The 15145-nt window shown below is 33.1% G+C and overlaps 1 protein-coding gene across 10 annotated transcripts in view; it reads right to left on the bottom strand.

Annotated features, from left to right (window-relative positions):
* Nucleotides 1-15145, bottom strand: part of AKAP13 (A-kinase anchoring protein 13) — a 359098-nt gene that overhangs the window by 191813 nt on the left and 152140 nt on the right. For all 10 annotated transcript variants that reach the window (XR_004232435.1, XM_031955550.1, XM_031955554.1 and 7 more), the window contains exon 4: nt 6871-7167. Coding sequence is in view for 9 of the 10 variants with exons in the window: in XM_031955550.1 (XP_031811410.1) it covers nt 6871-7167 (297 nt within the window). In the remaining variant the exon portion in view is untranslated. The remainder of the gene's footprint in view (nt 1-6870; nt 7168-15145) is intronic.

Below are 15145 nucleotides of genomic sequence, written 5' to 3'. Positions count from 1 at the left end.
GATGATTTCAGTTCAAATCCTGATTTAGATACTAAGTGACCCTAAGCAAGCAAGTCACTTAACCAGAACTGTTTTTCCCCCTTACTTTTAAAATGGAGATAACAATATCTAGTAATTATCTCATAGTACTGTTATGAGGATCAATTAAAAGAAGGTACATAAGATATAGCTCTAAGTCAGTTATTATTAATACTACTTTTATGTAAAAGTAAAAATCATAATTTTCTTTTTATTATTGTTTATAGTACTTAATCAGACATCATACACAGAAAGAGTAATGTGGGACTAAGATCTGGAAGAGACTGCAGAGATTACAAAAGAACACAAAAAATACTGTGATTAATAACTATCGTGATAACTATTTTAGTTCAGTTGGCACAGCGAACACACTAAAGCAACCAATGTGATTTAAATGAACAGGATTCAGCAGAGGTGTCATCATAAAGCTGAATAACCATGAAATATAAAAGCAAACATTTTAATAGCTACGTTAGGCAAAGGTTAATATGAATTAAGCAAGGATTGGCAAGGAAGAGAAATCAGATAAGGAGATAATCTAATTAAATAAGGCTAAAAATGAACACTTTATCAGCAACTTATACTTCTTGAAAGAGAAATTCTCATTTCAAATGTGAGAAAGCCATACCTACATTTAACGTGAGATGTGGCACATCAGCCAAGCATAACTCAAATGAAAGCTCTAATATAAAAGGCTCTTATATAAAAGGGCCTTTTATAGCTCAAGCATTAGAATGATTTTTCAGTTAGTTTTGGAGTTTAGATACTTTATTTCAGGTCAAGAAGAAATATATAGTTATTTGTTAATGGTGTATGAGCCAGCTGGCAGGGTTCATTTTTTTTTAATGTTTTAACATTTTGGGTTATTGTTCTTACCACCCTCCATTTTGCAAAAGTATGACATATGAAGATATAAGCTGACCACCAAGGTATCTGAAGCTAGCAGACTTTTCACAAAAAACTGCCAAACACTTAAAATTTACCATCCTCACTTACCCCCCTCCACACACACACACACACACACACACACACACATAAAATTACTCTCTCCTCACAAGGATTAAAGTTTGGGATGCTATTAACCAGAAACAAATAATCAGCAATGACTCAAAAGATAAATTCTTAAAGCCAAGATATAGAGAATGCACATGCTGTTCTTTGTACTTTATTTGGTCTGTTTGATCTTGGAGACTGTCTTTTCTTTTCCTTTTCTCTTTATGGTCAGCATTACCTCCTGAAGAATCAGGTCATCTTCTAGGATTAAACAGTACCAGGGCCAAATGAAAATGAAACATTTCCCACAACATGTTTCTGGGACTGAGCAGTCTCTGATCTTCCTATATAAGTCTTGAATGGGAGCATTCTATAGCATTATATAAAGCTGACCACTGCTTTAGATATTCCTTTTCCCGAGAAAGTACTGGCCCAATTCAATTTGTCACTACTGTCACTAAGGCATTGGTGAACTAATAAAGATATATCATGAACAGATCCTGTCAGTGTAGGTTTTCTTGCTCTACCATTTATTTCTGGTTTGAATCTTTGTCATTAGTGTAGTTCTTGCTAGAAATGCAGAGCAAGCTACAATAGAACTTTCTTTTTTTTTTAAAATACATCTAGAGATTAAGAAATATTTAATAAAACTTTTAATTGCATTATTTTAAGAAACAGCTTTTAAAAATATTTAAGAACAAGAGGAAAAATCCCATTTCATTTGTCTATCTCTGCTACTTCAACATAAGCAGCTATTCTTTTCTTTGCATACCAGGTTATTCTATCCCTGGATAGGCCACGATTTCCATTATTCACATAGCTCCTGATTTGCTACAGAGAGAATAGTGATGTTTGTGAAACAGGATATTTTCAATCTTTAGTGACCACTCTGCTGTACTTCTCTGATATTTCTTGGGCTGACAGTATAGATGGGACCATCAACTGTCACTTTAGACAAACCGAAATTCAACCCCTTTCACCACGAAAGAAAATTCACAGCAGATTAAGAAAATGCAAAAACATGAAGCACCAGTATTACCATTACTGTGTTTCATCATTTTAAAAGCATTTTTATATGTATTTTATATTTAATCCTTATACCAATCCTGAAAAGTATCCTGAGTAATCCTCATAGAACTACTCAGAGAAGGTATTATTTCATCTAATAATTTCACCAGTTATGAAAATAAGGTTCTGAAAAGTTCAGAGGTTACAAGCTAGGATCCTGGAGTCATCCACTTAAAACTAGAAGTCTCAGAAGTCACACAGTCCAAATTCTTCATTTACAAATGAGGAAAGTGAAGTCAAAAGAGGTTAAATGATGACTTGAAGTCACAAAAAAATGAATTCAAATCTTGCCCCAACGTTACTAGCTGATGACCCTGGATGTGTCACAAACTCTCTCAATTTCAGTTTCCACTTGTGCAGTATCTAGAACAATAAACATGGAGTCAAGACAAGTTCAAATTCAGTTTCAGGCACTTAACAGCAGTATTTTCCTGGGCAAGTCAAATAACAAGTTTTCCTCAATTTCTTCTTGGTAAAATGCAAATGATAACAGCACCTACCTTCCAGAATTGTTTTGGGGATCAAATGAGATAATATTTGTAAAGCATTTTGCAAAATGCATGGCACATAGGCACTATTTATTGTTAACTATTATTATTATCAAAATGCAGATTATACTATCACTTCCTCAGAGAATATTATAAGTATTAAATGTAAAGCACTTTATAAATCTTAAAGTACCATGTAAATTTTAGCTATCATCATTATTAGTTTTATAGATATTAATGGAAATTTCTTTGTAGGACTAAAGGAAACAAGTTTATAGATTACAATAAATATTTCTTTCCAAGATGATGGATGGAGGATGGGGGGAAGGGTGGAATTTACATAACCTAAGGCTAGAGACAAATTTCAGGTGATATAAATAATATAGATCATCTTATTTTAACACATAATTAATGTAAAGGTCCTTCTCTGAAAGGATGTCCTTGTTATATGTTACCCATATGGACGTTTGAAGTGACATTTGACATCAATTAAGCACAAATTAATGTTAAGAGCTATGTGTGATTTCCACATAAGGGCTACATTAAATTGACCTCTACAAGGCTAGTGTACATGAATTCATGCAAGAATTCAATTTCATCACCTAGTCCTACTCACAGCAATGTACGCAATTTTAAAAATAAAATAGGAGCTGCTTCAGGGAACTTACATTTTTAAAAAATGTATATAACTATCCTTTTGAAGTTTTTCAAGGTTTTTCACTTGGTTCTCAATCTAAAGAAAGGTACTCTAAAACAACAATCCTGTTACTTCATAAGCAAGACAATTCCCAAGTCTTCTGAGACACTCCATTCCAAAAGACACTTCTAAATCATTTGTTTTTCTGTCCTTGCATATAACTCAGACAAGCTGAGTCAAAAATCTTAACGAATCTAACTAGAATAGTAGAATAATAAAACTATGCATCTTTTATAGAGGAGAAAAACAGGTTTTTCTGGGGGTCACATTCAGTGACTATGATTACAAAGCTAGTTAACCATAAAACTAATACAAAGTGCAAGGTCTAGTTGACTTTGAAAATTATCTAGAGACAACTAGATGACACAGTGGATACAATGTTGGACCTGGAGTGCATATATAAAAATAGATTTGATGTACATCAGCAATGAGAAAAAGAAAAATCACAGAATGTCAAATTTAGGAGAGACTTACACTATCTAGTCTAATCCATAACTGAACAAGAATTTGATCCCTTCTACAATGTCCCTAACAAGTAGTCATCGAACTTTGCTTGAAAATATCTTGTAAGGGAAAATCCAATGTATCAATGTGAAGGTCAAGATGGAGTTTTATTATTTGATCTACTTATGCTGACTCTCCATCCTAGTTTAGGGCCAACTACAAATCCATGGGCCATTCTACTATCCAACAATAACCCCATAATTATTCAGAATCCAGTCAATCAACCTGTCACAAATGCACCCATCTAGTCCACATCTCTCCCTCTTATTCACAAGAGCACATATGAGTTCATCGAATACTTTGGTAAAATCTAAAGTCTGTGTTTGTAGTATTTCCCTACACAATTAATTCTATAACCTTGTCAAAAAATAAAGACTAGGTTAGTATAATTGGTAAGGTGTCAATGAGGTCCAATATAGCATCAAGATCACTGCTTCCCTTTTTTAAGACTTATTAAGTCATCCTTTTAACAAATAGCATTATAGAACTGAGCCAGAAAGTTATTTATCTCAAAACTTCTAAATTTGCAGACTCTATTACCCTATTTGGGAGAAAGAAGGAATTAAGACAGTTGACCATTACCTGGGAAGGTGGGGGAAAATTGGAACAAAAGGTTTTGCAATAGTCAATGCTAAAAAATTACCCATGCATATATCTTGTAAATAAAAAGCTATTAAAAAAAAAAGACAGTTGACCATTTCCAAGCCTGTGACACCTCTCTCTTTATACTCTTTTAGGGATCACTGAAAGTGGCTTAGCAATCACTTTTAATTTTTTCAGTAACCTGGGAGGAAGTTCTTTTTGACCTGATGGCTTAAACTCATTTAAGACAGTTCAATGCTCTTGTACTATTTTCTCTTTTGTGTTGTTTCAAATTCTTATTAATCATTTTTGCCATTTATTTCTCACTCCAAAAATTAATGTCCTTGTCTTAGGAAAAAAAGAAGTCTCTAAAGAACTGAGTAGTTCTGCTTTTTGCAGTATGTTTTCATCATCTCATCCATACTTAACCCTTCTTTGTTAAACTTGATTTATCCTTAATATAGATGTTTTTAAATGTATATTTTGTGGTCTTGAACATGCATAAACAGCCTCAATATATTCTGAACATTAGTGTTCTTGACACTATTTTTGCAAGGCTATCCAAAATTTTTTTTCTTTTCATCTTTCCAGTTGTATGTCTTTGTTTCTATGCTTTATTACACAGCAAGTCCTTTGAAAAATCAAACTTGGGCAATGAGTTTCTTGTGCATCCACATCCATCCCTTTAGAGAGTTCTCCTTTTTCTTTCAACATTATTGTTTCAATTTGTAATTTCAGAATTTCATTCTTAAGAAATTCCCACTCCAACTGGTTGGACTTGCTCAGTACAATTCTTAGGCCAAAGGATTCTTCCTATCCTTTCTTTGAATTCTGAAAACGTCGAATGCATGTCAGATCTTGCCCAGCTTTCTTCACTTTTATAATGAAATAGAAGTTATGATTATATACACACTATGAAATAATTTCACAGCTCATCTCATCTAGTTCAACCCCTTTATTCAACTTATGAGAAACAGGCTCAGTAGGATGAAATGACCTCCTTAGAATGACAGAACCATATCCATTTAGCAGCAGAGTGAAGACTACCTCAAGGCATTTGCCTCCTAATCCAGACCTGTATGCACTATACTGGACTGAGCAATCTTTAAGTCATAGCAACATATAGAAACCCTGAATATGTATTAATGTATAAATTTACTATTTTTATTTACTATTTACTATTGTTTTATTTCAACACAGAAACATTTACAAACTAAACGATGATTAATAATTTTAATAGGTAAATTATATGTTGATTTACTCATGCAAAAAGTTATAATGACCTTTAAAAGAAGTTATCAATGTCAAACCTAAAAACCTTCTTTTAATCCTTATGCTACTTGAACTTTTTGTAGAGTCTAAAACTGCTGACCATCCCTTTCTTCTGGAAACACTCCCTAACTTTTAGTTTTATGACATTATCTTTTCTCCTACCCATCTGCAAGGTCCTTTTATCTTCGTTGATAGCTCTATTTTAGCTTCCCACTCTTTAAATAGGAGTGTACAGTGCTTGGCCCTTTGTTTTTGTCACCATATATTATATCTCTTGTAAATTTTATCTTTCATATCTTCAAGTATCTCTTATAAGTAGGTGATTTGAAAATCTCCCTGTCTTCAATCCTGACTTCTGTTTTGAACTTCAGTTCAATATCTAAAGATTATTTGTTAATCAAAAATCCTTTTTCTCTATATCCCTACTAGGTATCTCAAACTCAGTCTGTCTATATCTGTCTCCCTATCTCTCCATCCATCCATCCATAAAAGTTCACAGGTTGAACTGTGCTCGTAGACAAGTTACTTAATATCTCTCTGTCTCAGTTTGTTCATCCCTAAAATGACAGTGATAATATTTATACTATATACCTTGCAGGGTTGCTGTAGGGAAAGCATTTTCTAACCCAAGAAGTGCTCCCTAATGACCACTGGATGAAATCTAAAGCCTTCCATTTGGTGTTTAAACTCCTTCACAATCTCGCCCCAGCCTATTTGTCCAGGATGATTAAACATTTCTCTTTCATACACTCTAAATGTCCAACAAAAAGGGAATAATTAAATAAATTGTGCTAAGTAATGTAATATTTTCTTGCAATAAAGACCAACAGATATACAGTATATCACTAAATGTGAAAAGAATCATAAAACAATGAAAAAACAATTTAAAAAACGTTAAAGTCAAATCACAAAGTGCAAACAATGCTCATTCTAAAAGCAAAAGTGAATAAAAAAGGAAAAATAAAAAAAGATTCTAATGAAAACTTGAGAGTGACTAGAAAATCAATATCCATGGAAATTAATTAATTTAAATGCAAACAGTTATTAAACAAGTTTAATTGATTGTTAATAAGAAACATTAATGTTAATAAAAAAATTAAACCAAGATATTAAGGTAATGCCTTAGACAGATAGGTTATTAGACAAATTATCCCAAATTTAAAAGCAGTACACCCACCATAAAGATAAATTTTGAGGTAGACTTCCAGACATAACCACATTCCCTGCTTGATCTTATTAAGTCCTCACCATTCAAAGATGGGTCTGTTCCCAGCACGTTCCATTCTTCTGGCAGTTTGAGGTGTCGAAATGCAAGCGCTACCTTCTCATCTAGAGTGTTTACATCCCTGGAGGGTGGTCCCGATCGATCTAGAAACCTGGTGAAATTCAGTGCCTGTTGGTTTCCAGCACTGGTTGCCAGGAACTGGGCTGCATCATATACTTCATCCTGAATGAAGCGAAAATCTTCCTCAGCCACCACAAAAACAGGGAGTCCCTCCTTGGAAGCACAGAGCAGGACCTTCACAGTCTCACAGCAATCATGACCTACCAAAAACACACCACACCCCAAATCAGCATTAGAAGATCAATCAGCATTAGAAGGTCAAAATTCCTACCACATGACAAACAGGTTATACTATCATATTCTTTTTTCCCCCCTATAAAATCTAACTGAGAAAACAAAGCATGAACACAGAGGCATTTAAATACCTGTGAGGTTTTCAAAAGCTACAGACAAATAATTCATTATTAAGAATGAGTTTTCAAGACTACTCAATAGCACCTAATTTCAATAGGAATAAAAATAAATCATTAAAATATTCAAAATGAGAATGAAATGGATAACAACATTAATCCATAAACATTTAAGAACAATATTTCTAAGAGATGTTTGCCAAAAAAAATACCATCTTCAAGCAGGAAAAAAAAAATGAAAGTCTTTCAAAGTCTAAGTAAGAAAATATCGAAATCACATGGAGAAGTAGTTAGATGGTGCAGGGGATGCAATGCCTGCTAGTCCTGGAGTTAGGAGGGCCTGAGTTCAAATCTGGCCTCAGACACTTCATGTACTGAGTGACCCCAGGCAAGTCATTTAACCTTAACTGCCTTTTCCCTGAAAAAAAAAATCACATGGAAAAAGGATGAGGCACATCTCCATCATCCTATGTGCTACCAGGCTTATGAATGTTTTCAATGAACGTACAATTTTGCATTCTAATAAGGTTATTCCTCTACATAAATAAAGATCTAACAGTTCAATTTACATTAAATATTAAAAATAGCACAAGAGTATATTGTCCTAGGACCAATTCTTTTGCAGTTGTATTGAAAATACAACTGTGGGTTAGAGATACATAATAATAACAGCATGTAACATTTGTATAGAAATTTAAGATTTGTAAAGTATTTTGAATACATTATCACATTTGATGTCAACCTCATAGCACTTCTGTGAGGTAGATGACATTTTCACCTCTATCTTACAGATCATGAAATCGATGCTGAGATAGTTTAAACAATTCACCCAGGTCACACAGCTAATCTATAGTCTTTGAGACCTTGAAGTTCTCTTGATTCCAAATCCAAAATTCTATCCATCATGCAATACTGCCCTTCATTAGATAAGGTTGTAGAAAGACATGGAAAAGTGCACAGTAACATTCTAATAATACTGTCAAGTATTGTCATTATCATTATCATCATTAAAGCCACTGAATAAATTATCAGGATCAGCTTTGAAAATGGCTTTGTTTATAAATTATTTGTTTCAAATAGCATTTCTTTTTTCTTACCAATGTAAATATCTGGATCCCTAGGAAATAATTTTATAGCACAATGAATAATGGAATCATATGCCAAAGTACAGTTCAAAAACTCTGTGATATCAACATTTAGGATAACCAGAAAAGCTGATAACAGCTCTCATATCAGGTCTTAAGTACCTTAAGCAATAGGAGAATACTTCTAGACTTTCAACCTCAGAATCAAGTTAAAATGCTCCTCAATTTCAGGATTTCTTCCCTGTCAAGAGAAAATTCTAAAATTTTCAGTGATTGATTTCAATTTACCCCAAGCTCTTTCACTATTATCTCTAAAATAAATTCGTTCTAAAAATGATTAGACTATAAAAGTTCAGAAAAATTAAAACTAACCCATTGTGGACTAAATCTGTTCAACTCAAGTTTCTAATGCACCTGATCATCACTACTCAATCTGCAGAAAGTGAGGCCTATCCCTTTTTGTGGATCACAAAAAAGATTATCCAAATAATAGAAAAGTTGGTCCAGACCAGGAAATTCTGGTTATACAAAATAAATTTTACATTGTAAAGAAATATAACAAGGAAACAAATTAAAATACTATGTCTTTCAGTGCAAACAAAGGAGCAAATAAAGAAAGTTGGGTTTTTTTTCCATCTGAATTTTTTTTTTTGCCATGGTTTCCATGACCCCTTCATTCCTACAGCAGAATAATTTAGAATAATTCTGAGTTTATTAAGCAATAATCATATATTGTGAGACCTATAAAAATAGCAAAGAATTGCTACTGAGCTTTTGCTTGTTAAGAAATAAACTCCTTGTTGTGAGTAATAACTACACCTATGAAGGATGGGAATTAATTTCCAGAAACAACACATGAAAACCAGCATCATTACTTTATAGTCAGTCCTCTAATAAGAGTAAAAATATCTTGATTGTGCACTTTTACACTTTTCAATTTATTTTAAAAATATTAATCTCTCTGGAGGAACTATCAAGTATAGTTATGCCTTAACAGTATATAATTCAGGTTTAAAGAGATGCAGAGGAACAGAACACAATGACAGCAGGAACCATCACAAAAAATAATAATATAAGCAATTTGAAAAGAATCACTTCAGCAATTGTGCCTTAGTAATTTTCTATAATTTATGGGGGGTGGGGAGAGAGAAAGAGAGAGAGAGAGAGAGAGAGAGAGAGAGAGAGAGAGAGAGAGATTGATTGATTAGAACTATGGGCCTACAGAAGAGTAGTGTCAGAGGAAGAGATAAGTGAAATCAGCAGGTCTTGACAACAGTTTGGATGAAGGGGTAAAAGACGCTGAGAATACAGGATGACTCAAGTTGTGAGCCTGAGGTACTAGGAGAATGGTGTCCTCGATGCTAATAGGGAAGTTGGGATATAGGAAGGGGAGGGATGAGGGAAGGAGGAAAATAATGAATTCTATAAATATATCTAAAGATAAAGTTCTATAGATTATGAAAAGATAATGAGACTCAGGGGCAGGAGAGATAGGTTTGAGAATATGGTATAAAACTGATAATTAAATCTATAGGAGCAGAAGAGATAACCAAATAAAGTAGTAAAGCAGGAAAAAAGCAAGGATCCAGGACAGAGCACTGAGGGACACCTAAACTTAAGAGAGCATGATCTGGAGAAGGATTTAGCAAAGAAGAATAAGAGTGTGTGGTCGTATAGGTAGGAGGAAAACTAGGAGATTGATATCTTGAAATCCTAGAAAAAAGAGAGTATAGAGAAAGAATGGTCAACAGTGTCAAAAGCTGAAAGGAAGTTAAGGAAAAGGAGAATAAAGAAAACACCACTAGATTTGGCAGATAAAATAATAAGTAACTTTAGAGAGAGAAGTTTCAGTGGAATGACAGAGTTGGAAACCAGATTGTAAGAAATTAAGAGAAGAGTAAAAGTGTCCCCAAGAAGGAGGTTTAAATTCCAGATCTTCCAGGATAAAGAGGGTCTTCCAGGATAAAGAGGATTTTGAGATTGGGAAATGAACTCCATTTTGTATTAACAGCAAAGGGAAATCTCTCAAATGGGAATAAGAAAAGGAAATCAAAGAAAGAGAATATGGGAAATATATACTTAATTTGCCTCTCTGTTAAAAGGAATGTTTAAACTAGAGATAAAAAAATTAAAACTGAAATACTGAAAAGGTATATTAAAGGAACAACAGTTAATGCCTTTGCTCTCCTTTGAACCTATGCAAGAATATGTTCTAGTTTCTCTACAAATAGTCAGCCTTTTGAAAAGGAATGAAAACAAACCTGGTCAATACTAAAATGGGATGTTAAAATCCATGACAAACTTGCCTCTATTAGCAAAAGGGAATAGCAATTCTCATATTTTGGAAAAATGGTCTTAAAGTTTCTGTAGATGGCTCACTATATTACTAAGTTAATGCTGCTTTTATTTGTTTACTTGAGAGTTTCTTAGATGGGAAAAAAAAAAGGGGTAGATGAAGGGTAAATTAAAAAAGTTACTGGGTATGATTTCCCCCAAAGACCTAAGTTAGTTGAATAAACACATTTATCCAAATCTAATGGCTGTCTATCACTGGACACATTCAGCAGAACAGTAGGAATTTCCTACAGGCCTCTTATCACTAAGCAAAGAACCCATGGAGACAAAATATTATGATAGATAAACAAAGGCACTGGACACATGAGACATCAATTACTTCATTTCCTATAAATGAACTATAAGTGGAACACATACCATTTGAGTTTCTTACAATAAGAATTCAAAATCAATTCAGAAAAACCAATCTGCATTCAGTTTTAGCAGCTATGGAATTCGAATAGACTTGTGATAGAAAGAGCCATTCACAAAGAGAGAGAGGGAGACTGAATAAGGAGCAAAACTTAATATTTTCACCACTTTTGTTGCTGTTGTTTGTTTTTCTCTCCTGTTTTCCCTCCCATTTGATCTGATTTCCCTTGAGCAGCATGATGAATATGGAAATATTTTTGTAAGAGGTACACATGTTTAATCTATATTGGATTGCCTTCTGTCTAGGAAGGGAGTTTTAAAAAAGAACCTGGAGGTTTTGCAAAGGTGAATGTTGAAAACTATATTTGCATATATTTGGAAAAATAAAAAGCTCTTTTTAAAAAATGAAAAAAAAAAAAAAAAAAAAAAGGAAAGGATCCTTGGATCATATATTCGATTAATTCCAAGGAAAATCCTATACTAACATTATCTTCAGAAAATTTGTATTCAGTAGACTATGCAAACAAGGTGAAAGAAATGATATCTTTTATTCCCTCAAAATTACTAATGGATCCTTATCCCATCTCATCCTACCCTACAACCCCCCCCCCCCCAAAAAAAAGGAAAATTTGGATATGAATCTTGGTTCTGAAATGACTTTAGGAGAGAATGGGAAAATCTAAATTTTCAGATCCACAAAATCAAACTATATATTATAGAATGTATCTTTTAAAAAGCACTTATTAACAGTGCTTACAATGTGCTAAGAATTCTTCCCTGTACTGAGCTCTGAGGAGAGAAAGACAATATAGTCCTTGTGTTCAAGGAGCTTACCTTATAATTAGAGAGATAACACATGAAAGAATTCAACTGAAAGTTGAATAGTTAAGTCTATAAGATTTCAAGATCTTTAAGGTCTAATGGCAAAGTATATAGTAATGCTTCTTCCTTAATATTATTTCCTCATAAATTCTACATACATAATTTGTCATGTATTTTGAGAAGTTGCCCAATATATGAGACATGCATAAATCCTCATTTCCAGAGGTAAAGTAATAGCAGGGGAGAGTGAAAGAGGGGAGAGTAAGAAAATAAATGAAAGAAAGGCAACAATAACAGTCTTACAATAACTCACATTTCTTTGGCACATCGTGGCTGAAAAGCATGTTTGAGGTGTTCTCCAGAGCCAGTTTTTGTTGGCAAACTAAAGTTAAAAATATTGACACAGCATGGCCCTTCATATTAGTGCATGAAGGACTCCATGTTCTATTCAGGTTTCCAGAGTGATAAAATTCATGGGCATTTCCATGTAAATACTGCAAAGAGCCCAATGAATAATAGATTAATGATTATATGGCAAAAGCAAATTTAGAAATCCAAGACTCCAAATATTTTTGGAATACTGTAGTTCAAAGTTTGCTTTTTTCCCCATAAAATGGGCTTATTGTCTAGTTTCAAGGTTATAATTCAGCTTCCTTCCACACCCACTCCCAAGGCAATTAAACTACTTTTCTACGAATTCAATATTACTTTTAAAAAAATAGTTAAGAAAGAAGAAAATAACCATTACAAAAGCACAGGTATTACTGTGGAAGGAATAGATAACTAGATAATAAGTGGAAATAAAAGTTATTTCTGATTAAGCCTGGTTAGATACCTAAGGCTTCTTTCAAAATGTAATATTCATATGTCATCCTTGCATATGTTTCAAAAAAACGGAGCTGATACTAATACACCTAGTCTTTTTTTGTAGATTGGCTTATCAAGACCTAACCAGCAATATTTTTTAATTATTTAAAACCAAAAAATTATTTATCACAGAACTGTATTTTTCAGCCAAAGATATTTAACATTGAATATACTAAGTTCCTTGGTTACTTACCTAAACACATTCTATACACTATTTTTTCATGGAGATTTTTTTGCAATAAATCCATATTTTTAAGAAACCTAAAAGTTTATCAACATAAAAAAGGAAAGGAGGAAACTGGGTTTGGGGATTTACATTCGAGGATTTAAGATTTTTATTTGAAATAAAAGGAAATGGGGGACTGGGCAATTTTGATTACATTAAATTAAAAAAAAAACTTTTGCACAAACAAAACCAACAGAAACAAGATTAAAAGAGAAGTACAAAGCTGGGGGAAAATCTTTACAGCATGTCTGATAAAGGCCTCATTTCTAAAATATATAATAGAATTTTCAGATGATGTAATTAAAATCATTTTACTGTTATATGAAAAAATGTTCTAAATTACTACTGATTAAAGAAATTCAAATTAAAATAATTCTGAGGTACTTACCACCTCACCCCTCTGAGACTGGCTAAAATGACAGGAAAAGATAATGATAAATATTGGAGGAAACTTGGGAAAACTGGTACACTAACGCATTGTTGGTGGAGTTGTGAAATAGTTCAAGTTGCTCTCCAGAAAGGTTGAATCATGTCCAAAGGGCTATAAAACTGTGCATACCCTTCGACCTAGCAATGCCATCCATCACTGAATCTATATTCCAAGGAAATCTTGAAGGAGGGGAAAGGACCCACATGTGCAAAAATGTTTGTAGCAGTTCTTTTTGCAGTAGCAAAGAAGGAGTGGATACCCACCAACTGGAGACCACTTGAACAAGTTGTGGTATATGAAGTAATGAAATATTATTGTTCCATAAAAACTGATGAACAAGCTGATTTTAGAAAGGCCTGGAAAAATGTACATGAACTAATGCTGAGTGAAACAAGCAGAATCACGAATACATAGTACACAGTAACAGCAAGAATAGGTGATGATCAACTATGAAGGACTTAATTCTTCTCAGAGGGGTTCAGTGATCTTAGGTAATCCCAATAGATTTTGGATAGAAAATGCCATTTATAACCAGAAAAAGAACTAAGGAGACTGAATGTAAATCAACACATGCTAAATTCACTTTTTTTTGTTGTTTTTCATCTCTCCCATGGTTTTTTCCTTTTGCTCTGATTTTTATGAACATGATTCATAAAATAACGTGTATTAACAATAAATAAATTTACTAAAAGAAAAAGGAAATGATCAGGATATTTCACCTCTAATTATAATGTCAATGAAGCAGTAACAGTAGTGAATTCATTTGGGTAGAAGAAATGTGTTCTCATTACAACTTGCATTTAATCAAACACACAACGTTATTTCCAGTGTCATCATTTATTATATAACTTATTTCACAATTCAATCACTCAGTCCAGTTCCTAAGGTTAGCCAAATATATTTTATAAAGGAAAAATGGCTGAGTTTTCCCACTATAACTCTTAAATGTAATGAAAACAATAGTTTTATTTAAAAAAAATAAAAGCCAATTTTATTTCTTTATAAATTAAACATCAACTTCATTCATCAAAAACAAAATAGAATGGAAAGGTAAGAATAAAGATATGAATACCAAATTTTTGATTTAACAGGTCAGGTTTTTATTTTTATTTTTTCATTCCTTTATTAAGCATTTATCTCTTTTCTTTCCTGGGAGCCTGAAAGGGTAGGGTGGGGGAACTGAAACAAATGGCTAAACATAACAAATCCCCATATTGGCCATAACATATATCTAATTCAACATAGTACTCCATCATCTTTCTGCCAGAAAGTGCATAGCATTCTTCATCAATGCCCTTATGGAATCATCAATGATCCATTACTTTGATCGGTGAAGGACTTTATGAAGAAAATTGAAAGTTGAAAACCAAAGAGACTGGAAGAATTGCATGTAACCTCAACAAAAAAGATGGAAGTCAAAAAGTCAGGTATAGTTTGAAGGGGAAGATAATGAATTATATTTTAGATACAATTTTCATATCTACAGGCCACAGATGTGAAGATGAGCAAGAGTATATAAAATTCAAAAAAGACCTTCTTAAGAAGGGCTGTTTGGGATGTTGATTGTATTAAGATCAAAGGCATGTAGAAAAGGTGGTATTTGCTGGATTTACCCAACTACTCCCTAATCTCTCAAAAAGAAAATTTTGTATTTTGTTTCTCGTTTCAGAAAATTTAGTCATTAGCTTTGAT

This window comes from Sarcophilus harrisii, chromosome 2 (genome assembly GCF_902635505.1).
Source record: "Sarcophilus harrisii chromosome 2, mSarHar1.11, whole genome shotgun sequence".
In the NCBI taxonomy this organism is placed as follows: Eukaryota; Metazoa; Chordata; class Mammalia; order Dasyuromorphia; family Dasyuridae; genus Sarcophilus; species Sarcophilus harrisii.
The sequence above is the reverse complement of the archived record's forward strand: the minus strand, read 5'-3'. Positions and strand labels throughout refer to the sequence as shown.